General features: G+C 41.6%; 1 protein-coding gene across 4 annotated transcripts in view; it reads right to left on the bottom strand.

Annotated features, from left to right (window-relative positions):
- Positions 1-9,325: 9,325 nt before the first annotated feature.
- The window catches only part of LOC144696711 (protein shisa-like-1), a 179,357-nt gene continuing 162,674 nt past the window's right edge, over positions 9,326-26,008 (bottom strand). For 3 of the 4 annotated variants that reach the window (XM_078568349.1, XM_078568348.1, XM_078568350.1), the window contains one exon: positions 23,984-24,299. In XM_078568349.1, the coding sequence (XP_078424475.1) occupies positions 23,984-24,299 (316 nt within the window). Of the gene's footprint in view, positions 10,514-23,983; positions 24,300-26,008 lie in introns of those variants that run through there. The other variant, XM_078568351.1, reaches the window with a different exon arrangement.

Below are 26,008 nucleotides of genomic sequence, written 5' to 3'. Positions count from 1 at the left end.
TTTGAATTGCCGGCAATCTCCAAATAATCAAACAGAAGATTTAAGGGAACTAGGTCACAGGAGCATATTTAATGCAGAACATTCAACTGAGCTTCAGTAATGCTATTCTTTAAAATGCCTATTTCAAAGTGTTTGATGTGTAAAATGAAGTATACATCCTGTTTTCCTGATGGGTTTAGAAATTATTTTACTTTCTTGAAAGCCTGCCACCACTTGGAAACATAAAAGTGTGTCTTCAGGCAATGAAACAACTTTGTGACTTTTTTCAGTTTTAATGCAACAAGAACTGAGGGGTCAGAACAACATTTGACAAATTTTAACTCCATTCCCTAAAAAATGTCACACTTGTGATTAATTAAACATATCAACTCAAACAGGAACAGAATATTCAAGCTTTCCATTATTTTGCAGAAGTTTCATCAAGATGTGCTCTGTTTTGTGTGGATGGAGAGGGATGGGAAATATTTCTCATCTGGTAGGTTTGTGAGATTGGTTTAGGTCCAAGCTTGTGCATGGGTCTAAGGTTGCCACTTTTGGACCTGAGAAGTGCCCAGTCACCTCAGATTACCCATATGTCTCAAAAATTTGAGCAACAGGTGAAGCTAGCTGTTTCGCACTGCTTCTGTGCAGTAGCAACACGAGAGGTATTCTCCACTAACAGGATGCTTCCATCAAGCCAAAAAGACGTTCTGCCTATCACATACAAGTAATGTGGTATATAAATTTCAATGCCACTGTGATGCCAGGTACATAGGTCGTACATCTCATCAACTAGTGGATCGTATCAAACAGCCTATGCTTGTAAAACTCAGAACATAATGCCTAATGTTAGATGTGGTTCCATGATTGGACAGCACTTGCTGAACAATTGTGAGTGTGCTAAGAATTACACTAGCAACCAATTTAAGATTATCAGTCAGGCTCACAATGTGGCTTATTTACACTAGCTAAAAGCTACATTTTTTCATATGCAGGAACATGTCCTCTGCAGGCAAAAGGAACAAGCCCAGACATTGCACCTTTTCTTAAATTAAACAAGTGTGCGAACAATATTTCCCTGGTGCATTCACCTGAAAATGCCTCGACAAGTCAGAGTCAACTTGCCAACGAATCAGCACCCTTTTCTCATGCAGTATACTTTATTGCTCCATTTGAAATTTGGAATTCCTGTATCTGTCCTGATGAATGCAAGACGAAAAAGCATTGACAATATGTCTCTTTTTTAAGGGATACTCAAGTTCTGTATTACCAAATGATCCATTATTTATATACCCTGCTTTCTTCTTCCTGCTTTGCTGTGTCTGTGAGGATTCTTCAATTTGATTTGTTGAAGGGTCTGCCTGCTACTTAATCTGCTCACAATCACTGCAGATCCTTTGCAGAGAATTCTGAATTCAAATGGCTGTTGGAAGAGTGGAAATCTCTGCTGACAAGTGCACTAGAAGTTTGTGGACAACTGTACATGAGGTGAATAGCGAAAGCCATTATGGCAAAATATGAACCAAATTATCTGTTCAGCAGAGGTGGGGTAGGATTTATTTTTCAAGTGACCACACACTCTTCCGCAAATGCTCAATGAGTGCCTGTCACTATTTTGGAATACAAAATACAAACTAGAAAGATCCCACTTGGATTCCTAGTCTATGCTGAGTTATCTAAATAGCCAGAATTGCAATAAGAGTACAAAAGCAAAGTCACGGACCTGAAATGTTAACTGCTTTTCTTTCCACAGATACTGCCAGAGCTGCTGAGTGTTTCAAGCATTTTCTGTTTTTATTATAGCAATAAGGGTACTTCAGTTAGCCTCACTGTCCCTGTCCAGCAACCTTAACTGGAAAGCTTGCACAAGTCAGTGTTAGGTGGAGATAGATCAAGCTTGGACATGACACCTCATTATCCAGGCTTGTACCTGAAGAGCATTAATTTTAGTAAGGTACCAAAAGGCTTCTGATACTTGTGGAACCATACCCCAGAATGGATAAGCATCTTCAGGAGATAAAGGGAGACAACCAAGAACACAAACTTCATGCTGTAGCCTTTAATTACAAATGGCTGTGTCAATTAATCTTTATAACTACAGCATAGTATCAGCAGTGCAGCTTCTATATTATCTTGCAGTTTTAATAGCCCTTGAATGACCACTGTAATATTTTTGGACAAAAATAAAGAAATAGTAACAATGCTATTTTTTCAAAGATGTTTATTCCAAGAATATATTGAATTAAACAAATGCACAAATTATGTACATCTTTTTAATTCCACTTTATAATATTTAGGAGTACAAATGGCCAAATGATCTTTCTTGCAAATATCATGTGAAGAAAGAGGTTTATGTATTTTGAAAATAGAAAAGGGTTTTCAAAGCTGAAAGGGTTAATCCCATGAGAAGCCGGAATTGGCTCTTCCTGGGCTCACATACCTTTACTTCCTGAAAACCAATTTAAAAAGAAATCCTACTACGTAATTACAGGCTGGGTTTGTACTAACTGGATTATTACAATATTTTACTAAACACAATGAAATTATTAATCATCTAATTCCCTGCTTATGTCGTATACTGAATTTGTCTTGTTAATTCACAATATTTTGTTGTTAATTTAGATTCAACTGTAAACATTATACAGTATTGGAATTTTTGATTTTAAATGCTGAAGGCCCCCAGAACTGACAGCTGCCCTGAAATTTGAGCTTTTGAATAAATTAACTCTAACCTTCACTCATCACCATTTAACCTTTAATGAGGATAATTAACCTGTACTTTAAAGATCACCCTTTGGTATTTTCTGTGTGTGTGTATTTTTAAATTCTTCCACAAAGTTTAGAATTCTTGTAAAGAGGTGAATTTTGATAAGTTTAACAGGGATCAGCAGACAGACTTGCTCAGCTTTGAATGGTTGGGCTATAGCTTCAAGATCAGTAAATTAGTGTCATTGGGTCAAAGTCCACTCAAGTTGAGTCTCCTGTTATTGTCAATTAACTTGATACAGTTTGAATTTCTGTTGTTTTCACCTGTGGCTTCACTATCACATCTGAGACTCTTTCTCCTTTAACAAGTGCCTAAAGTTGAGCTCTTCTCGAGTAAAGATGTGGCTAATTTGACATGGCGGCATGCACAGATGAGGAGTCTCATTTGAGAGTGACAGACAAGACACCAATATCTGGAAGAAATTGGATAGCTAAAAATAGCATTTTTTTTTACTGGAATCTAGACATTTTTAGTGCATAAAGTCTTTCCAACTTGATACTTTATTCCAACGCGCCTGCAATTTAGTAGAGAAAAGGCAATCTGTCAGAGAAACTAGCCAGCTATGGAGCATAGTAGGTCTTGAAGTGCTAAAGTTCCACCTGTCATTCTATCAACCACTGAGGTGAAGAGAGGGAGAGAGAGAGAATCAACGGTAGTAGTAGCCAATATAATTTTTCTTCTGTCAATTTCGGAGTGACAGCCTCTAATGCAATTCTCTGAGCTGTAATTTTAAAAATTCATTTATGGGATGTGGGCATCGCTGGATGGACCAGCATTTATTGCCCACTCCTAATTGCCATTAAGAAGGTGATGGTGAGCCACCTCCTTGATCCGCTGCAGTCCATGTGGTGTAGGTACACCCACAGTACTGTTAGGGAGGGAGTTCCAGGATTTTGACCCAGCGACAGTGAAGGAACGGTGATATATTTCCAAGTCAGAATGGTGAGTGACTTGGAGGGGAACATCCAGGTGGTGGTGTTCCCATCTATCTGCTGCCCCTGTCCTTCTAGATGGTAGTGGTCATGAGTTTGGAAGGTGCTGTCTAAGGAGCCTTGGTGAATTCCTGCAGTGCATCTTGTAGATGGTACACACTGCTGCCACTGTGCGTTGGTGGTGGAGGGAATGAATGTAATATATCCATCTGTTAGTTGTTTGTGCTCTCTCTCATATAATTTCATTAGCAATTTGACTCATATAACCCAAACTCAAATCTCAATCACACATCTGGCTGCAAAATGTTTTCACATTTGTTGAACTTGTAACATAATGTCCTGATGCAGTAATGGTCTCAATGCATAGAACAGGTTAGGGTAGCCCCTTACCTCTTCCAGAGTATACTAAACAAAATATCTCCTGTTCTCTGAAGAAGCTCTGAAGAGTCATACGGACTTGAAACTTTAACTCTGTCTTTCTTTCCACAGATGCTGTCAGACTTGCTGAGATTTTCCAGCATTTTTTGTTTATGTTTCAAATATCTCCTGTGTTGTTGAAGTATTTAGAGAACATCATCAGAGGCTATGAGAAATATATGCTTATCATTTGTACGAATCACTCAGGGAAGTATATTAGGGTCATCAATGAATGTTGTGCCAAGATAGAACTATAGGACCATAGAAAAGTTACAGCACAGGAGGCCATTTGGCCCATCTTGTCCATGCCAGCCCAAGGACACCCAGGTGCCCTTTCTAATCCCACCTTCCTGCACCTGGCCCACAGCCCTGCAGCTTACAGAGCATTATATTTCCTGATACAAAACATGTTATTAGGGAGAGAAATCAAGAAGTAAACTACAGTTGATGTACCAAAATATTTTGTGGAAATTTGCCTCACATCCTTATCTATTTGTTTTACTCTATGGATACTAGTTCTTCTGCTATCTCCTCCCTAGTTTCTTTGAATATTGGTTCGTGTTTTTGAAGATATACTTCTATAGCAACACCGCCTATTAAATTGTCTTTTAACTGCATTGTAAATGTTTCCGTCTAATTTGCTGTGTTACTTTTTCTGAAAATGGAAATAGAATTGCTGTTGCTTTGTTTGGCAATAAAATAATAAAACTAATCATTTGTGCTTGGGATTCACAAATTATCATAATCCACAATTAATCAAAACTTCCCATTGGTGCAGTGGTGGGCTCCAGCCTCTGGTTACAGGTAAGATGCAGAAGTATTGTTGGTATGAGCAGATTGGGCTAGAGTTTGGTGTGCCCTGGTTTTGGGATTATGATTCGCAACCTTCCTATCCCGTTCAGATTGAGGTGGGGAACCTGGTGTAACCACCTCATCTGATTGATTGTAACATTGGCTTCAGCAGCTTCAGCACTGCTTCCCTGTCCTCCATGCAGAGGGCCCCAGCAGCATTGTTTGCAGAACATGTGGTGCAGATAGCTGCCTCCTCTTAAAGGTTCACACTCCCTACTAAAGGGAGGTGCAGACTTGAACTGAAGGCTGCTGGAAAATCAACTTGGTGGAGTGTCAGACTCACGCCTGACAATCTCACACTGCATGTCACCAACACAAACCTTCCAATGCATCCAGTATCACACTGGCCTCTCGCTGTCACCACAGACCTTTGCTATTTAGCTCTGGCAGCCAAGCACAGTGCCACACAATCACTGACAGGCTGCCCTGTCTCAGCAAGAAAAAATAGTGCACAATAACCAAAAGATCCCAAAGACTGGGGTTGGAGGGGTGTCAAGAACGGCAGTGAATGACTACCCCTCCTGAACAATCTCCTCACTCTCATCCTGAGATGTGGCATCAAGTGGAAGCTTCAGATGGTGTGACCCTGAAATTCATGCTTTCCTCCCCACCAACCCCCTTCCATCATCTCAACTCTCCCTTCTGCTTGTATGCTTTCAGATACCCATACCTGCTGCCTGGACTGCCTCAGCAGAGGCAGGAGGAGGGACCCCATGACATCCATGAGGAAGCATCATCACTTGATCTGGCCAATAGAGCGCCGGATCTGTATATGTTAAGTCACTGGACAAGAGTAAGCATCAGCTAGGTTGGGAGGGAGGGTAGCTCATGTGCAAGCTCTGTGGTGGGCGAGGTTGCAGATGTGTTGTGTTACCATGGACTCAGATGAGGACTCAATGGTGCAGCATACACTGAGATACTTGTGGCATTGACAGGCCTGCAAGGCAATCTCCTGTCACTCCCTAGGAGCATGGAAGAGTCTGGTTCCAACATGACAGAGGGCATTGAGCAGAACTTGGAGTCCATCCTTTCCACTATGGTGACCATCTCCATAGCGGCATTCACCGATGGTCCCATGATGCAGCATCTGGTGACTGCTTCCTCAGCTTCAACTGCAACACGGGCGGAATCTTTGTGATGTCTCAGTGCTGCACATGGAAGAACAAGCAAAGCTCATGAGATCCATGACTGCTGCCATACAGGCTCAGACTGCTGCCCTGGTGGTTGCGGATCTCAGTGCACAAAGGGGCGTGCAGGCCCCCATAGCAGTTCTGCAACAAGTCCTCCAATAGATTGCGAGGATTCCTGAGGCTCTGCCCTGAGGACGTGGCAGTGGCTCTATGTTATTCTCTGCTCAGTATGACAGCATTCACCTTCCCACCACTGTCACTGTACCACCAGTTGCATCAGTTAGTTCAACTGTTTGACATCAGGATAGTGTTCTTCTGGCACCTGCAGGCACCATTGTTATGTAGAAGGCAGCACCAACTGCATATGAAGCAACTAGTGGTGCATTGCGCCCCAGGAAGCAGTGGTAGGCCTCTGTAGGGCAGCCTCACTGAATTTCTGCCCCACTGAGTTTTCTCTGCACCTAACCCATGGTAAACTCATTATAGGATTGCTTATCTTATTATATTAATTATAATTATAATCTTATTATATTAAGGGCTTAAAATCCATGGTTACCATGACATTTATATTAACTTATCCAAACTAGTTTTTCAATATGAAATATGAAGAGGAATTTTGCATGTTATACTATTTCTCTACTTTTTAACATAAACTGCTTATAATCGATGCTGAAATGTAAAAGTTTGCATACATTTATTGTACTCAAGTTAGTGTTGGCTAGACTAAGTACAATAGAGAGAGGACAATGAGATTGGCTCTCAGTTGTAAAAACAATGTCCATAGTTAGAAGAGAGCAACAAGTTTCAATAAGACAGAGCTGAAGAGGGGATAATTGAGCATGTAGTGATTAAGTGATGAATGCTTTGGCGTTTATAAGCTTTTACATTATAAAAGGTAGGAATGACTGAGGAGTAGGGGGAAAGTACAGGTGTTTAACAGTTTCAAGATCCTGGGATAAAAGAATTGGAACTGATGAAAATGCAAGTCATCAAGTAGAATGTTACTGTCAGCAATTCGGACTGTAAACATACAAAATAATTGAGGGAAGAAAACAAATGAAAAGATCCTCGATTCCTTTAATGGTTAAAATGGTTCAGTTAACAGGAATGAATGCAATGGGAAGAGAGACAAAATTGCTTGAGGTTTACAATATCTTGTCACTTTAATGGATATATTCACTTAATGTGTGCTTATTTAAGCAGTCTATCGCACAAACAGATTGTCGGTGTACAATGTTTCTGTTTCCCATTAAAACTGTGAGTTTGACAAATGCAAACACATACACATTGAAATAAATAATCTAATTCAAGACATTTGTGTCATGGCACTGTTATGTCCCATGTTTTTACACTTCATGACATTTGTATACATCAGATACAATATAATATACTCAGACCAGTTTAACCTAATAGAACCCAGTTCTTACGCCTAACACTGTACCATTACTGAGTATCTGTACATTCATGGTCGACTGACCACAATACTTAGCGAAAGCTACACAGTGTTCTCCACAGCATGGTGTTGTATATCTGGTGTGTACTGCTTAAAGCTCAGACTACTTCACAAACACTGAGCGTGACATGACAGATGTGACACACTGTCAAACCATTACTTAACTGTTCCTGCCTGAAAGGGTGTGCAAAGTTAATTTCAGTCTTCCTAGATAAATTCCCGAGACAACCATAGAGAATGCTGGGATGACACTCCCATGGTTAATATTTTTCACCTTAATGCATTCTGCCACCCCATTCCCACTTAATGGAATCATTGTATTGCAATTTACTAACAGCTCCCTAGTACTGTTCATAATATGCAGGGGATCATAGGTGCTTTAATGATGAATGAATGATAAACAATTTCTTTGATGAGGGAGGCTCAGTAAAGTTAGTGCTGTGTGATATTTGATCTCACCGAACACTAGCTGTCACCTTTGAAAAGTGAGTGCACCCACTACACATTAAAATACAAATATGGAGTTCAGGTGAGGATTAATGCATCAAACTCTTAAAGCACATCATTAAATACCATCGGTTGTTTCTGGAACATTATACCCAATGGACAATGTTATACTGTTTTCCTGAGTTCCTGGTCCATGACACAGAAGAGAAAATGCTGATTCAGATATTGTAATTAGCAGAGACATTGCTGTTTGCTGGACCACTGCTATACCTTCTGTTTTTGTTCACCACTTCTTTTCACCCACTTTTAAAAAATTTTTGGTTGGGAAAGTTTTTCACTCCTCCTCCACTGCCATTTTCCACTTTTTCTGCTCACTTCAACAAATAACACATTTTACAATAAAAAGACACATTGTGAGCTAATCAGTGACTACCTACCCATCGCTACTGCCAGCCCATCCCACACCCTGCCGTCCATTCTGTGTTCTGTCAGATTAATATTGAAGTACTTTCTACTGCTTATGATCTACAAGTGGCTGATCTCTGATGTGGGACCAGTGGAATTTTATCACATCTGAAAACCACAAAATGACGATTACACTCTTCCTTCCTTCATACATGGTGCTGTGTGGTTTGTCTTAGATCTCCAGTGGTCGCCTATCCATATTCTGTTATCACTTACTGAAGACCACTCGCAAATCACATTAAGTAGGAAGGGTTATGGTGCTGCTAGTTTCTGAGCTTCAGATGGCACGCCTGGAGTTACAGTGCACAGGTATAACAAACACTTTTATTCTTCTGTACCATTCATGTTCCTTCCACCATTGACCAAAAGTGATCAAACCTGGGTTTGCCTCATTCACTTTGAAGTTTATATTGGATTTAATGGGCACTGTCATCAAGGCATTTCCTTCACACTCTGCTTTGTGATTGGAACTGGGTGCATCAGTTAAATCTTACTTTCTCCTTGCCACGATGGAGTATCTTATTTTTGTACTTTGTTTTATCTTGCTAACTGGTTCACAAATTATTCAAGTCAGCTAACTCAGACAGAAGCTTTTGAGTTACAGGAAATTCTTGGACTACAGAAAAAGCATGAAAGTTCCCATTATAGATACCTCCTACCTCCAGTAATACTAGAGCTGCTCTGAAATGAAATACTGCTATCTCCAATTCCACTTGGAGTAATAGTGGTAATGTAATAAACCAGGGTCTTTAACCTTCTTGAGCCTTGGGTTTTCATTAGAACTGCATTTGGATAAATGATTTGTGGGGATCTGAGAAGAAGAACAGGCAATGTGAAAGAGGAGAACAGGCAATGTGAAAGAGGAGAACAGGCAATGTGAAAGAGGAGACCAGGCCTGGTTGGTGCTAGGGTTAGTGCTGGAAAGGCATGAGTTATCAAGGTAGAGTGATGAGAGATCAGGACAATGGGGATCAGGAGACAGATACCAAATTGGTCATGGGGGTGATATAAAGATTAAGGGGTGGAAATTTATCTTGGGCAGTGTGCAAAACAGGTAGCATTAGATTAGCTACCAATTAACTACATATAATAGGCACTGATCCATTGCTCCCCCTTTCACACCACCACATGAGATGAATATCTACCCTTTGAATAATAAAGAATGATTTACAGAAGTGGAGGACCCCTTGATGCTTTTGGATTAATATATTTAGGTGGCAAAGCAATCAAGCACGTAATGGCCATATAGTCAATATATGAGCACAGTCTATAATTCACCCCTCCCCTCTACGATTTCTGTAAAACAGTGGGTATTATATTTCAGTAAAAGCCCTCTTCCTGTCAGCTGACCCTATTTCATAACCTTGTTCTAGTGTTATATTGTTGTAGAAACACCTCTTCCCATCATGTAACATTGCCATGGCCCCACACAGCATTAGCATGGTGATGCTAATGGGAGCTGCAGCTAAAGGTAAAACTCCAGGTGGATTTTTTTAAATCTGCAAGTTATAGATGATAAAACAGAGATATTTCAAAATGTATTCTAAGGCTTGAGTATTATTGTGATATCATATAGAGTGAGAGTGAAGCTGGTGCATTTTTGAAGTTACATCAGTTCTAAGAGGCTATTTCATCTGTGAAAACACACCCAGCTAGTGTTTGTTCAACATGCAATCAGAAAGTCAGTAAGAATATGGTAAGTGTGCCCAGGATATAGAAATATAACTCTGCACGACCTCGAGGAACACTAATGACCAGGTAACGGTGAATATTCTGGAGTGTACACAGTTTACTGTGTTTTTGATCTACATGAAGACTATTGCTTACACGTCACATTCAGTTTGAGTAAACACGTTTCCCAATATTGCACTTGACTACCAGACACTCGATCACATGAGCTACTAGTTCAGTCCATTTTGGAAATATCTGTACAGTCAGGACCAAGATCAAGCACCATGTCCTCTATCAGCTATTTCAGTCTACAGATACGTCACTTGGATGATCCTCTTGCTGTATTTCAATGGCTCCATCTTTTCTTGTCTTCACTCCATATCCAGGCACTATTCTGCATCTGCAAAAGACAAGTTGCTTTGTGATCTCAGCACAGAAACATTTAACTATTGAAAGATTTTGATAATTAATTTGCATCACAAACAATGCTACTAGAGTTTAATTCCCTCCCCGGAATAATAACCAATCAATTGGTGACATTGCTCATATTGGCTGGGCATCCTTTAAGAGTAAAAAAAGGACTGAGCAAGTTGATAATATAGCGGAGTCTGAGCCACTGCTGTCTTGAATGTCTTGCAGTTCTTTCAGGTGATCATTCGTCATAAGATATCCCAAACGGTGAAGTGCCCATCGCCTAGATGAGTTTGCATGATGGACAGTTCACCAGTGAGTCTCTTCTACAGAAGGAATCTTCCAAATCTTGAGGCAAATAATATAATTCTAACCTTCAGCTACTCACACTGCTCTTCATGTTGATGCTGTAAAATAATGTGCAACATACTTCCTTTGTTTTAGCAGCTGTCTGCCAGTCCACGTATAAAGCAACAGAATAAAGTTGAAACACGTGCTGGGTACTTTGGTGTTAGGGTATTTCTAATGACACTTTTTTAAAATTAGCTTGTGAAAGACAGGATGTTAAATAGGAGACAAAGGTTATTGCATGATGATTCTCCTGCTATCGAATCCATGCATGTTGCAATTAGTACTTCAATTAAAGCATCAAAATCATTCCTTGTAATTTATAAATAATGAAATATTAGATTATGCTCATAATACAGTTTTTCAATGCTTGTTACTGTGATCTAATCCCTTCCCTCTGTGGAGTTGGGGCTTTTTAAAGCATAGGCCTGGATATTTGCCAAGCCAGAGAGCCTCTCCGTTGTGGCAAAAATGGTGGGCGAGCCTGGAAATTGGAACGCGGCACTTCCTATTTTCGCAGGGGGGTGTGGGGATGGAGCCGGGCCGGGGTTGGTTTACAGAGGCAGCTGGCCATTTAAATCATCAGCTGCCTTCACTGAAATGGGATTTTGGTAGGCCAGGTGTGTGAAGAACAAAACATACAGATTACACCAGAAAAGACAGGTTTGAACTTTGTGGATCTCTGAATTTTGTGGATCTGTTTGGATAGCCAGGTTACTCCTTTGGAGAGTGGCAAAGTACCCCTTTGGATCTTGTCCCGGGACACCTTTGGTAGAGGTCAGGTACCTTTTGGTGGAGGTCAAATACCCTTTGGAGTAGGTCAGGTGGCCTTTGGAATTGTTAAAAGTAAGCATAAATGTGCATAAAAAGTGCATAAACTCATTACTATCAAGCTCATTGGAACTGTCAGTAGACCTGTCAAAATCAACTGTCAAAACTGTCAAGCCTGTCAAGAGGAACTGTCAAAAGCAACTGCCAAAGGGAGCTGTCAAGCTATCAAGGTATTTAAAAGACCTCCCCTTTAAATTTTTGAGAAAAATATCTGGGGTGTTAAAAAAAATTGCTTGCTATGGGTACAGGGGCATAGGTTAACATGGAGGGTATGAGGTGTTATGGGGGAATGGATGAAGGCCATGAGGTTTGGCATAGATGGGGCATAGGGGTGAGGGGTGAAGGCTGCAGGGATATTTTTTGCTTTCTTGTTTCTTTTCAGTCTTTTGCACAATGCCGGGGTACAGAGGCAGGCCTTCCAGCCAGCTTGCCTCCGCACCTGGCAGCCTCCACAGTGGTTCCGGGGGCAGCAGGCCTGACTTCTAATCCAGCTCATCCACCTGGATTGAAAATCACAACTTCCGGGCCTCTTTTTCCGGGATTGTGTTCGCAGAGCTAGGAAATGTCCCAACTCCGCACACCTGACCGAGGAGCAAAAACCTAGGCCATTGAGGTTGTCACATAATTTGCAGAAAACCCCATTCCCTTTCAGCAGAGAAAACTGCATGAACTTTAGCACTAAATACCATTCAACATGAAAATGCTTAGAGTGAAACATTAGGTGAGTGGGTAGTTTAAACAATCAGTATCTAACTGAATGTCACATCCTGCAGATTAATGGTGTCATAATAAAAGGTAATTGGAACAGCTCTCATGCCCTCAGCTATATAAAGTATTATTTCAGTATCATAGTTTTCCTGTACTTCAGCAATAAATAAAAAATATCTGTTGGCACCATTGCTGCATTCCCCTGGCTGCTCTATCTTGTACTCCATAAGGATTCAATACAAAAATTGCTGGAAAAGCTCAGCAGGTCTGACAGCATTTGTGGAGAGGAAGACAGTGTTAACATTTCGAGTCCGAATGACTCTTCATCAGAACTAAAGAGAAATAGAAATGTGGTGAAATGTAAGCTGTTTAAGGGGGTGGGACAGGTGGAGCCGGATAGAGGGCCAGTGATAGGTGGGGGCAAAGGAGAGATTGCCAAAGATGTCATAAACAAAAGGTCAAAGGGGTGTTGAGGGTGGTGATACTGGCTAAAGGACGTGCTAATGGTGACATTAAGGGTAGAAAGCAGGATGAGCAAGTGACAGATAGCCCTAGTGGGGGTGGGGTGGGGGGAGCGGATCGAAATGGGCTAAAAGATGGGGATAAAACAATATGGAAATAAATTGTAAAGATAATAATAGGAATAGGTGGGGAAAAATATATATATATAAAAATATAATAATTATTAGAAAAAAGGGGATAAAAAAGGGGTGAGGATGGAGGGGAAAGTTCATGATCTTAAGTTGTTGAACCTAGTATTAAGTCCGGAAGGCTGTAAAGTGCCTAATCGGAAGATGAGGTGCTGTTCCTCCAGTTTGCGTTGAGCTTCACTGGAACAATGCAGCAAGCCAAGGACGGACATGTGGGCATGAGAGCAGGGTGGTGTGTTGAAATGGCAAACAACAGGAAGGTCTGGGTCATGCTAGCGGACAGACCGAAGGTGTTCCGCAAAGCGGTCACCCAGTCTGCATTTATATTTCACCACATTTCTATTTCTCTTTAGTTCTGATGAAGAGTCATTTGGACTCGAAACATTAACTGTGTTCCTTTCCACAGATGCTGTCAGACCTGCTGAGATTTTCCAGCAATTTTTGTTTTTGTTTCAGATTTCCAGCATCCACAGTATTTATATAAGGATCCAATATACTGGTTGGTGATGGAATGAGTCTTCCCCAACTATCACTGACAGAGAATTCACAAGGGTAACTCTTAAACAGATGTGTGTGAGCAGCTGCTCTGTGTTGGCACCTAGAAATCTTCTCAACAAAGTACATGGGTGAATCTGCAGCACCAGATGCCAACTTATGCACATACAACCCCTCATCTAGTCAGTCAGTCACTCACTTGCATACAAACTATCTTTCTCCCTTGCACTTTATCTATTATATGCTGACACACACACTCTCCCACATACACACACACACACACACTCTTTGTAGCACACAAACTTTCTCTGACTTACACAGTCTCTTACACATACTCCCATTCTCTCACTCTTCCTCGTTATCTCTCATCTAGTCTCTCACTCAAGTGCAAACTCATTCTCTCTCACGTAATATCTTTCTGCCTTATATAGTACGTGGAAACAGCTTGCTGTCCTTCACATGCTAACTCATCCTCACACTGACACTCACATCCACGCAGACAGGAATGATACTTTGAAGAAACATGGAAGATGTTTAAGAGTTATATTTGTGGGTCTAGCAATACTTTAAATAAAATTTCAGCAGCTACAAACAACTATCCTATCTAATAATATCACAGTTATTACATAGACATGCTATTATGGGGTTCTATGTTAATTTTCTAGTTCATAGCAATGTCTGGTTACAATGTAGTCTGATTGGCAATGAGCAGCAGAAATAAATAGCTGAGTTGGAACATCACAACTCATATGACTTTGTTGCAGTTAACCTGTAAGTTCAGATGTAAAGACATTAGACTCTAACCTGATTGCCCATGTAAATTGTGAATAGTAGTGTGTATGGATTTGAATTGTATTTTACACCATGGGGTGGGGGAGTGTTAGAAAGGGTTGGGCTATCTTTGTCTACAATGAATGAAACATAAAATGACAATTTCCCATTGGGTGTATATTTTTTTTCTAACGAGCTATCACTTACAAGTGAAACATTACATTTCTTTTTTAAATGAGAAATCATGCTTCGGATTTTCCTGTGAGCTTGGGAAAACCCAACCTACATACTTTTGTGCCTTGCAAGATGCGTGACCATGTGTGACTTTGCCCAAGACTTTTGTCTTTCACACAGGGGTTGGGTTTACAGTACATTTCGTGAGCCATGATGGAGTTTGTGAGGAGTGTGGATACAAAGGCTGACCGGTTAGAAGGCTTGCCTTGGTTCTCCCACATAGCTGCCCACCTCCCAACATTCTTTAAAGGCTCTCTAAACTTTACCCCTCACCCTCCCTCATTCCCCCCCACCCACCTATGCCATCCCATGCCTCCATGTTTTGCTCATACCACTCCATGCCCCCTCAGATCACGCATGCCACCAGCCAAGCATTCATAATGGCTACAGCTGTTATAACAAAAGCTTCCAGCTACATTGCCTGCAACTGACAAAACAGAATGATATCTCATATCCATTTCAGTGTGAAGTGCCATTAATCAATGGAGAGAAGAAGGTACAGAGATTTTTCTCAATTTTCAATACAAGGATTGTTTGTTTTTAAACAGCCAAACAACACATTGTTTTCTTTTACATTTTTCAATGCCTTTGGCATTTTCTTCAATGGAAAATGCACTAGAATGTATGACAATACGTACACATTGGTGGTCAATGGAAGGGTCAAGTTATCTTTGCAGGACAGATCCCTATGATGAATCACTGCATTAAAAATACATCTATGTTACAATATAGCATCTAATAGTGACCAAACATTTAATACTTACTTTTCAGAATGTTTCCGACTCCTCAGTGGGCTTACCCCAGTGGTTACGAACTCTCCAAGGAGGTGTGCTTTATTAGGGCTTCGAAAACTTATACCAGCACACAAACTTAGTGCGCAGGAGGAAATATGATTTTCCTGTGGTCCTCACGAAGGGGTACCTGACCTCAGAAAGGGTGTGTGTGTGCGTGTTTTGTACCCAAAGCCTTCCCGCCCCATGAAAAAGGTCACAGGAAAATGGTGTGGGGTCGAGAAGGCCTTTAACTGTTTCTCCAGCAAAAGAAAACAACGAAGTTCAGTGTTTCATGACCTGATTTACACCTCCATTAGGAGAAAGAAATCCAGCCTCTTTACTCTAGTTGCTTGCAGTCAAATTGTACAAATTGAAGGCAGATTCTATGCCATGCCAGGCCTGCATTTTTACCCACTCTATATGGGAGCCCTGCTAGTATCCTACATATAATTAGAGAAGTGAGCCTCAGCCTCTACCGGTTTACGTTGCAAAACTTGCCTCTGACTTGTTGCTCAGATAAGGGAACTTCTTTCTATTTTAAGTGGAGCTGTGTGCTTAATTCTTAAATTAAATTTTACTCATTATGTTCTGTAGTGGTAAATTTCTTTACACAACAGTAAAACATCGGTTACTGTACTGGAGGTTTACTCTGAGCTTTATGAATGCAATAAAAGTTTTAAAAATTGGAACTTAAATGTTATTTGTCTGCATAATTTATAGTTTTCTAATTAAAAGTGCACACCACCGTGTCAAGGGAAGGAAATGGTGCCAACCAGAGAGTGAGATTTTCCCCTTAGGCTCTCTCTAGTTCACTTATTTGCCTTTTTGCGAAGGTGACATGTGCTAACTGCAGTAGCGTGAACTGCTAATTCCTTTTTGGAAAGTATATTTTTATTTTGTTTACTGGGAGCATATGTGCATAATTGAAAGCAGGTTTATTTAAGTTGTCTGCTTTCATTAAAATATGCAGGCTCTGCTTGATTTAATCCTAAAGGCAGCAGGGTTCATTGGCTGTAAAATCCCTCCTCAATTGTGTCCCTGTTGGATTGTGTTGCACAGAACCTCTGTGGGAAATCTGCATTTTCAGAGAAAGGTGGGTACAGAGAGCGAGAGTGTAGAAAGGGAAAATGCCTTCATCATGTTAACTTTGTTTCATCTGAACAATGGCGGATTGATTACAGGCCACAGCAAGCAAATACAATTTAATAAAAGAGTGCATCCATGATTAATGCTAAGTCTATTTTTTAAAATACTATTATAAACAAATATTTGACATTAAATGCATTCCGAAGGGACCGTTCTTCTGTGACTCCTTGGGCTACTCCTCAGCTACCCCCAACACTTCCTCCATTTCCTATGGTACCTTCCCATGCAAGCACAAGAGATGAAACACCTGACCTTTGACCTCCTCCTTTCTCACCAGCCAAGACCTCAAATACACCTTCCAAGTGAAAGCAATTTACCTGTATTTCTTTCAATTTAGTATACTGTATTCTCTGCTCATGATCCGGTCTCCTCCAGGCTGAGGAGGCTAAATGCAGACTGGGTGACTGTTTTGCAGAACATCTGCATTCAGTCTGCAAATGTGACTCTGAGCTTCCAGTCAGCTGTCAGTTTAATTCTCCATCCTGCTTGCACCCTGACCTCTCTGTCCTTGGTTTGCTACAATGTTCCAATGAAGCTCAATGCAAATTCAAGGAACAGCACCTCAGCTTTTGACTGGGCACTTTACAGCCGCCTGGACTCAATATTGAATTCCCCAATTTAGTTCATAACTAATATAGAAACAGAAAATGCTGGAAAAGCTCAGCAGGTCTGGCAGCACCTGTGGTGAGAGAAACAGAGTTAACGTTTTGATTTTTTATGACTCTTCTTCAGAGCTGGAGAGAAGTGGTTCATAACCTTCAAGTGATTCAAAACCTCTGTCCCAATTTTGTTCTGTGTTTCTTTGCTGTTTTTATTCTCTCTCTCTCTCATTTCTCTCTTTTTTTTGCCTTGTGCTATCCTGCCATTCACACCTCTTCTAGGCACATCTTTTATTTCTTAATTTGTCCAATTACTCCACTTCCTTTGGCCTTGCACCATGAAACCATTTGTTATTTAATCTTTTCTGCACACCAACCTGTCAGGCCTTCCCTTTTGTTCTTCTTCCCACTCTCAAAACCTTTTCCCAGTTCTGATGAAAGGTCATTGACCTGAAATGTTAACTCTGTTTTCCTCTCCACTGATGCTGCCAGACCTGCTGAATATTTCCAGCATTTTCTGTTTTTATGTCAGGTTTCCAGCATACACAGTAGTTCACCTTTCTATGACTGTTTAATTCACTGCCACTCCTCTTGCTGGAATGCTCACCTTGAAGAAGTTCTGTTCTTCTTTCTGACGGGATTTCGGTTTGTCTCTTTTACCTTGTTTACTATCACTGCTTCTTATTTCCCTTCTCGTGTTTGTTCAGGTATCTCCCAGAACTCTCTTTCACAGCCACATCTCCTTCCTCAGCAACTGCCTCAGGATCTTGAGACGTGGATTCCAACTGAAATTCCACCTGACATATTTTGGATCCACCCACGATTACAGATATCTCCTTGACATTTAGGATTCCTTGTAGGGCTGTTTTCGCAGCATCCTGAGATCCACATTCAGTGCCATGCGTCACCACATGATCACTCGACCTTTCTCTTCAGCAGCGCAGACTCTATCTCAGAACTCTCCTGGTCCATCGTTTCATATAATCCTTTACCTCATTTGGTGTTTTAACGAAAAACTTCTTATCTTCCTGTCAGGTGTGAAGGATCGCAAGCTCAACAACTCATGTGTACCAGCACCTCTCTAGATCCTTCTTCCCCTTCACTTCCCTCTGATGTCACCCCTTTTTCGAATCTCATCCCTTGCTGTGTATTCATGGGACCCTCTGACTGTGAATGATCTGTGCTTAGCAAAGGCATTCATTTCATTCCCTTACTTCAATGCATTTTGAGCTTGTCATGATGCTAAGCTCTTCTTCCGTCGCCTTCATCTCTGCACACACTTCTTTGGCCAGTAGTCCTACTCTGGCTCAGCAGACTCTTCCACTTGTTTCCAATATTCTCCCTCCAGACTGACCCCTCCCTCTGGCCTCTTACCCTCTCAAGATCTTTTCATTGAGAATTGCCAGCGTGACATCCTTGAGCTCAGTTTCTCTGTTCTTCTCACTGGCTCTTACTTGCTCCATTCTCTCAGGTCTAACCCTAACATCATTCTCAAACCTGTTGGCACAGGTGGCACTCTTGTATCTGGTGTACTAGCCTCTATCCAGCAGAGGCTGAACACCAACTCTCTCACTCTTCCTCCTACCTCCCCCTGGATCAGCACCGAAAATCACGCAATTGTTTCCAGGACTGTCAATGGTCTCGTTACCTCTGGGCCTTCCTTCCACAGCCCCCAACCCGAGACCCACAACCCAAAATAGCATGCTTCTGCCTCCTTCCTAAAATCCATAAACAGAGCTGCTCTGGTTGACCCATCGTACTAGCCTGTTCATGCCCCACTGAACTCATTTCTTCTTTTCTTAACTCTTTTTTTCTCCCCTTGTCCAGTCCCTTCCAACTTACATCCATGATTCTGCTGATACCCTCAGTCACTTTAACAGTTTCCAGTTTCCTGACACTAGCCATCTCCTCTACACCATGGACGTCCAATCTCTACACCTCCACCCTGCATGGGTCCTAGCTATGTATGTCTTTTTGTGGGATGTGTGGAACATTCTTTGTTCTAGTCCTACTCAGGCCACAGAAACAGCAATAAGATAAATGGCTGGATAATCTGTTTCTGGGTGACGTTGCTTGAGTGATTAGTGTTGCCCAAGACAATGGATGAAATTCCATACTCTTCATCAAATGGTGATATTGGAATCTTTTACAGAACAACATAATAAATAAGAGCATTAGTAGTGTTACGGATAGGAGGGGGGTTTAATTTAGACAGCCTTGATTTCTCCTCTCACTACTGTAAACCGAAAGGTGTTTTGATTTCGATTTTCCCCTTATTTTAAGCGGTGGCATATTTCCCAACCCCTCAGTTTTTGTGTGATCCAATTTTTATTAATAAGCAAACTCAAGATAAGGTAAAATCAGAGGGGTAGTTTACTCGCACACATTCAAACACAAGAGGAGGGTTGCAATGTAGCCTCCTATTTCACTCATACAATAAAAGAGGGGGATAGAGAAAGAAAGATTTAGATTTACAGGGCAAAGATCACGGAATAAAGAATTATTGTTTCACCTGAGTCCAGAGTTCAGAATCAAAAGTCCAATGGTGAATTCCTTCACAGAGGTCGGTGGGTTGAAGACTGATGCTGGATAATTCACTTTTCCAGTAAAGATGACTTCCATGATGGGCTAGGTACTTAGAGATAAATTAGTCTTGCAGGCGATGGTACAGATGTTCAGAAGCTCCAGTAGAAACAGTGGAGATGGGGGCTAGGTCCTTTCTTTCAATCTTAGATTTTTTTTTTAGACTTTCAGAAGACATTTGATAAGGTGTCTCATCAAAGGTTATTGCGGAAATTAAAGCACATGGTGTAGGGGCTAACATATTGGCATGGATAGCAGATTGGCTAGCTAACATAAAACAGAGTTGGCATAAATGGCTCATTTTCTGGTTGGCAGGATGTGACAAGTAGTGTGCACAGGGATCAGAGCTGGGCCTCAACTCTTTACAATCTATATAAATGACTTGGATGAAGGGACCGATGGTATCGTTGCTAAATTTGCTGATGACACAAAGATAGGTAGGAAAGTGAGTTGTGAAGTGGACATAAGGAGGCTACAAAAGGATGTAGATAGATTAGGTAACTGGGCAACGATCTGGCAAATGGAGTATAATGTGGGGAAATGGGAGGTTGTCCATTTTGGTAGGACAAATAAAAAAGAGGCATATTATCTAAACAGTGAGAGATTGCAGAGCTCTGAGATTCAGAGGGACCTGGATGTCCCTGTGTATAAACCGGAGAAGGTTAGAATGCATGTGTAGCAAGTAATTAACAAAGCTAATTGAATGTTATTGTTTATTGCGAGGGGGATTGAATACAAGAGTAGGGAGGTTATGCTTCAGCTATACAGGGCACTGGTGAGACCAAATCTGGAGTATTGTGTACAGTATTGGTCTCCTTATTTAAGGAAAGATGTAAATGCATTAAAAGCAGTTCAGAGAAGGTTTAATACCTGCAATGGGTGGGTTGTCATATGAGGAAAGGCTGGACAGACTAGGCTTGTATCCGCTGGAGTTTAGAAGAGTAAGAGGCAACTTGATTGAAGCATACAAGATCCTGAGGGGACTTGACAGGGTGAATGTGAAAAGGATATTTTCTCTTGTGGGAGAATGTAGAACATGGGGTCACTGTTTCAAAATAAGGGGTCACCCATTTAGGACAGAGATGAGGAATTTTTTTCTCTCTCAGATGGCTGTGAGACTTTGTAATTCTCTTCCTCAAAAGGTGGTTGAGGCAGAGTCCTTGAATATCTTTAAGGCAGAGGTAGATAGATTATTGATACGCAAGGGGGTGAAAGGTTATTGGGGGTAGGCAGGAATATGAAATTAAAATCAGATCAGCCATGATCTTATTGAATGGTGGAGTAGGCTTGAGGGGCTGAGCGGCCTTCTCCTGCTCCTAATTAATTTGTTCGTACGTATGTTTGTTCTGAGCTGCTGCTTGCTAGATGGAAGATGGCAGACTGATTGGCAGTACAGCAAGACAGTATAACTGGTTTTCCCAGCTAGGGAGGGTCATGTGACTCCCACCTCTCCACTTTGGCTTTGACAAAGGATGTATATTCCTTTGTCTGGATTCTTAGAATTGTTGCTGTTTCAACCATTAAAAATTTCAAAGGAGGTTGCAGGGTCCTTTGTCCTGGCAGACTAGTAGTCTCCATTGGCCAGGCCTGGCTTAGGAAATGTAGATGGCCTCTGTATAATTCCCTTTGAATTTGATCTCTGCAGCCACAGGGGTACTTAGCATCTCTTCAGAGATAACAAGGTGCCAAGATTCTCGGATAGGGTTCCTCTGTCAGGGTTCTAGGCAGACATAGCTTCAGCCTTTTTATAGTCTTTGTCCAGTTTTTAAAATTTTAAGGTAGCCATGTTGAGATTATATATATATATATATAACACACACATATATATTTCATAAAAATATAGTGCAAGGTCTTAGCTCCGTGATAGTAGACATAGTCCTTTGAGCCTATGTTTCCATTTAATAAGATCATAGTTGAACTTCTATACCAACTCTACTTTTCTGCCCTAACTCCATATCACTTAGTGCCCAAAATGTCTATCAATCTCACTCATTAGGTAGAATTTTACAGCCCTGCAGCAGTGGGGACAAGAAGTTCAAAAGTCCATTGACCTTGTTGGGAGTGGAAGATCCCATCAGCAGTAGGGGCCATAAAATTACTCCCATTGACTGAGCATCCACAGTCTTCTGGGTAGAGGATTCCAAAGATTCGCAAACATCTGAGTGAAGGCATTCCTTCACTCCTAATTGGCTGATCCCTTATCCTGATATCAGTAGCCCTCGTTCTGAGCTCTTCAACCAGGGGAAACAGCCTCTCAGTACCTACCCTGACCAGCCATCTAAGAATTTTCTACATTTCAGCGGGATGAACTCTCATTCTTCTAAACACCAGAGAATATGGGCCCATTCTCTCCTCATACAACAACCTTGTTAGTCAAACTTTGCTGCACTTCCTCTAAGGCAAGTATACTCTTCCTTAGGTAAGGAGAACAAAACTGGACACAGTACTCAAGGTGTGATCCCACCAAAACCTACGTAACCAGAGCAAGACTTATTTACCCCTATATGCCAACCTTCATGCAATAAAGGCTAAAATACATCAGAAGGCAGACATTGAGCATGATTTGCACCCAATATGGATGTGAGAATGGAGGCGGGGTGGGGTGGGCTGTGGGTAATTTCACATTGCTGCCCGACATGCTGATTTCCCAGCACCTCCTCTCTTCCAGGCCATTTTCCTGGAAGCCGGATCAGGGGGTGGAATGGCTATTCACACACCTACCTGGAGGCAGCTTCCCTACGGCAGAACTTGAGAGTCAGCACTCTTGGTTTACTTTGAACACCACTCCACTTCCCTCACTCCTACCTGGTTATGGCTGCTGCCATAGGCAGCCGTGTGGAGAGGCTTCCCTTCCACAATGGTAGTCCGGCAACTGTGGCACCTTTTCTCTCCCTAATCTGCTATAGCAGGCCGTAGCTCCTTCTGTGCTGGAGGGCCTCCTATTGGCCCTCTAGTTCTGAGAGCCTGCCAAGGACGGAGAGTGCCTTCTGGCCACTAATTGATCTTGCCTAAATTGGCCAATGCCGGGCTACTGCACCTGACACAGTGTGGGGACAGGGCCTGCATTTGATCCCGATGTCTGGGTTCCAACCGAAGAGGGAAAACTTAGCCCAGGGTCTCAGTTTAATGATTCATGTGAAAGATGACACCTCAGATATTGCATCTCTTTATTTGTACTGCACCAAAGTGTTAACTAAAGTATATGCCCAAGTCCCAAACGTTGTGACTCAGAGGTGAGAGTGTAACTACTGAGCCAAGACTGACATCTGTGCTACTGAGCATGTGCAATAATATCCTTTTAACCGACATGCTCCTGGAATGGGTGTTGCTGGTTAACTGGGGTTACATTTGGCAATGGAATACAGTGCAATACTTGTAACATAAATTTACAAAGAAAATGTCTACGAATGTTCATTTTATGTTTTGATATCAACACAGCTCTTCTGTGCTTCACACCTTGGCTTATTTTTGGTTTATTGAATGCCATAACGGCAAGATGGGGCTTATAATTCATGATATTGCACAATGCAATACCAAACACTCAAATTACAATGGCAGTTACCAACAAGGAGGACTACCAGCACCTCTACGAGAAGCTTGGCTAAGTGTACCGAGGTGATCTGACAACACTCAGCTATCTCCAGGTTCAGGATAACTTTGGGTTGCCAAAGTAATGATTTGCAGTGGGGGTTATCAGAAATTCTGGTTAACAGAGCATTCTGGTTGGTACAGTGCCGGATGACATAACGTTTGGACTGGAACTCCAGTCTAAGGCAGTCCAAGAGATATGAATTCTTTACTGAATGACCCTGTGGCGAATTGAATTGAAAATAATTCCTTAAAATCAGATCTGACCAACAACCGCTTTCCACCTGCCCCCTGACCCCGCAGCCCTGTGTTCTGCCATATTCTGAGAGTTTGGCTCTTTTGAAAAAAGCAACTAATTCAAAATTATATTTCACTGTTGTTCAAACAAAGCTTCCCCTTCTCCCCAACCCCTGTGATTAGCTGGTTGACAAACATTCAGTTGCATTCTAAATTGTTTGTTTTAAAGTTGCACCATTTTAAAAAAAAAGATGCTTTATATTATACTGTCCAGTCAGTGGATTATTTGGAGGCGATTTCCATCTAGATTTAGGCTGGGAGATCTGATTTATAACTGTCCATTTTTTAAAAAGAGTACTTGAAGGAAATCAATAAAGGCCTGTGCAGCCAGGGAATGAAACACATCATTTTCACAGTTCCTTAAGAATTTCTTGTACAACATTGAGATTAGAAAGGGGTCTTGCTATTGAAAGTAAAACACGAAAGCTGTGTTTACTCACCATGCAGTTGAACTTTGAAAAGACATCAAGACTGGACTCTGAGCATCTGCCTTCAGCGTCTGCATCGCCTGTGATGACTGGGCTGGAGCCTGGGGCTGGGCTGGAGCCTGGGCCTGGGCCTGAGCCTCTCCCTGAATAGAGCTGTTCCACTGGCCCTCATCCTGCTTCAGCCAGCTGCCTCGGATTCCCCACTTAGACAAGTAAAATTGACAGATCTCATAATTCATGGCAGAGTAGTAGAGAAGGTCCAGTACAAGCAGGATTAGGACAAAAAAACCATAAATCCATACTCCAATCAGTGCACTGTAGTTACTGAAACAAAAATACAGTCATATGAGGGTGATGGCAGTAATGCTGTTTTATATACAATGAACAACACAAGGAATATCAACAGTATAACATTTTATACAAATAAATACTAATTTCTAGGGAATTTTTGTCATGACACTTTTACTTATTTTGACAATTTTTGGTGTAAATGCTGTTATATGAAAAAATAATTAGTTAGTAGGGGGTAAAACAGACTATATACCAACTACAGTACTGAAAAGTGACTGTTAACATGTGAAGGCAATAGGAAACAAAACTTCAACATGATGGCATCACACATTTTTAGTACTGAAATGATGATTCAGGTTCAGTGTTGTACAATGTGTGTGCATGTGTGTGTTATCTATATCTCTTGGCTGTGCTGCACTCCTGTACAACACATTTCTCTGAGGGACCTGTTGCAAATGATGATATCCCTAAGGAATCCCTTGTGAATGTGACACCAGGTTAGTCCTGACACATTCCTGGTACTTGCAAACCGTGACACAATCCTGGGAATCCCTTTCAAATGTTGACACACTCCTGGGAAATTCCTGCAAATACCCTTACCCTCCTGGAAACCTTTTGGAAATTTTGACCCCTTGAAAAATCCTGTACTCTTGCTGGCACCTTGTACATATTCACACCCCTGGAGGCCTCAAATGCTGGCATGCTCCTGGTGATTCATTGCAAATATTGATACAATCTGGGAACCCCCTGTCAGAGCTTGTCAACTATCCAAGATAAAAGAGTGCTTTCACATCATTTTCCATTAGTATTCAGCAACCAAAACAATGGCCCTAACATTAATCTTAAAGAGGTTTCCAAGCAGGTCGGTGGGTGGGGGAAACCAAGCAGTCAAATGAGTGGATGGGAATCTGTAGCCTCAGGGCTTCCTCCTTAGCTCACCAGCATCATAGATGCCATCTAGATGAAGACTCAGGGTAGTGTCCTAGGCCCAACCATCTTGAACTGCTTCATCAATGACTTTCCCTCCAACATAAGTCAGAAGTGGGATGTTTGCTGACGATTGCATATGTTCAGTATCATTCACAACTCCTCAGATATTGAAGCCGTCTGTGACAATATGCAGCAAAACCTGGACAACATTCAAGCTTGAGCTGATATAAGTAACATTCATCCCACCTGCGAGGCAATGACCATCTCCAATAAGAGAGGATCTTACCATCTCCATCCAATGGCATTATCATCACTGAATCCCCCTCTGTCAACATCCTGGGGGCTTACCATTGACCAGAAACTGAACTGAATCAGCCATGTAAATAATAAGGCTACAAGAGCAGGTCAGAGGCTGGGAATTCTGTGGTGAGTAACTCAACTCCTGACTCCCCAAAGCCTGTCCACTATCTACAAGGTACAGCTCAGGAGTGTGATTGAATACTCCCCACTTGCCTAGATGAGTTCAGTTCCAACAGCCCTCAAAAGGCTCGATACCATCCACGTAAAAATAGCCTGCTTGGCTGGCACCCCATGCACCGCCTTAAACATTCACTCCCTCCACCACCGAGGCACAGTGGCAGCAGTGCGTACCATCTACAAGATGCGCCCCCTTTAGAATTGTTCTGTTTATTTTATATTGTCTCTCCATGCTCTTCCTACCAAAACGAATCATTTCACACTTCTCAGCATTAATTTTTATCTGCCACTTGTCCGTCCATTCCAACAACCACTTTTTGTCTTTTTGAAGTTCT

The sequence above is a fragment of the Cetorhinus maximus genome, chromosome 22 (assembly GCF_964194155.1).
Source record: "Cetorhinus maximus chromosome 22, sCetMax3.hap1.1, whole genome shotgun sequence".
NCBI lineage: Eukaryota > Metazoa > Chordata > Chondrichthyes > Lamniformes > Cetorhinidae > Cetorhinus > Cetorhinus maximus.
The sequence above is the reverse complement of the archived record's forward strand: the minus strand, read 5'-3'. Positions and strand labels throughout refer to the sequence as shown.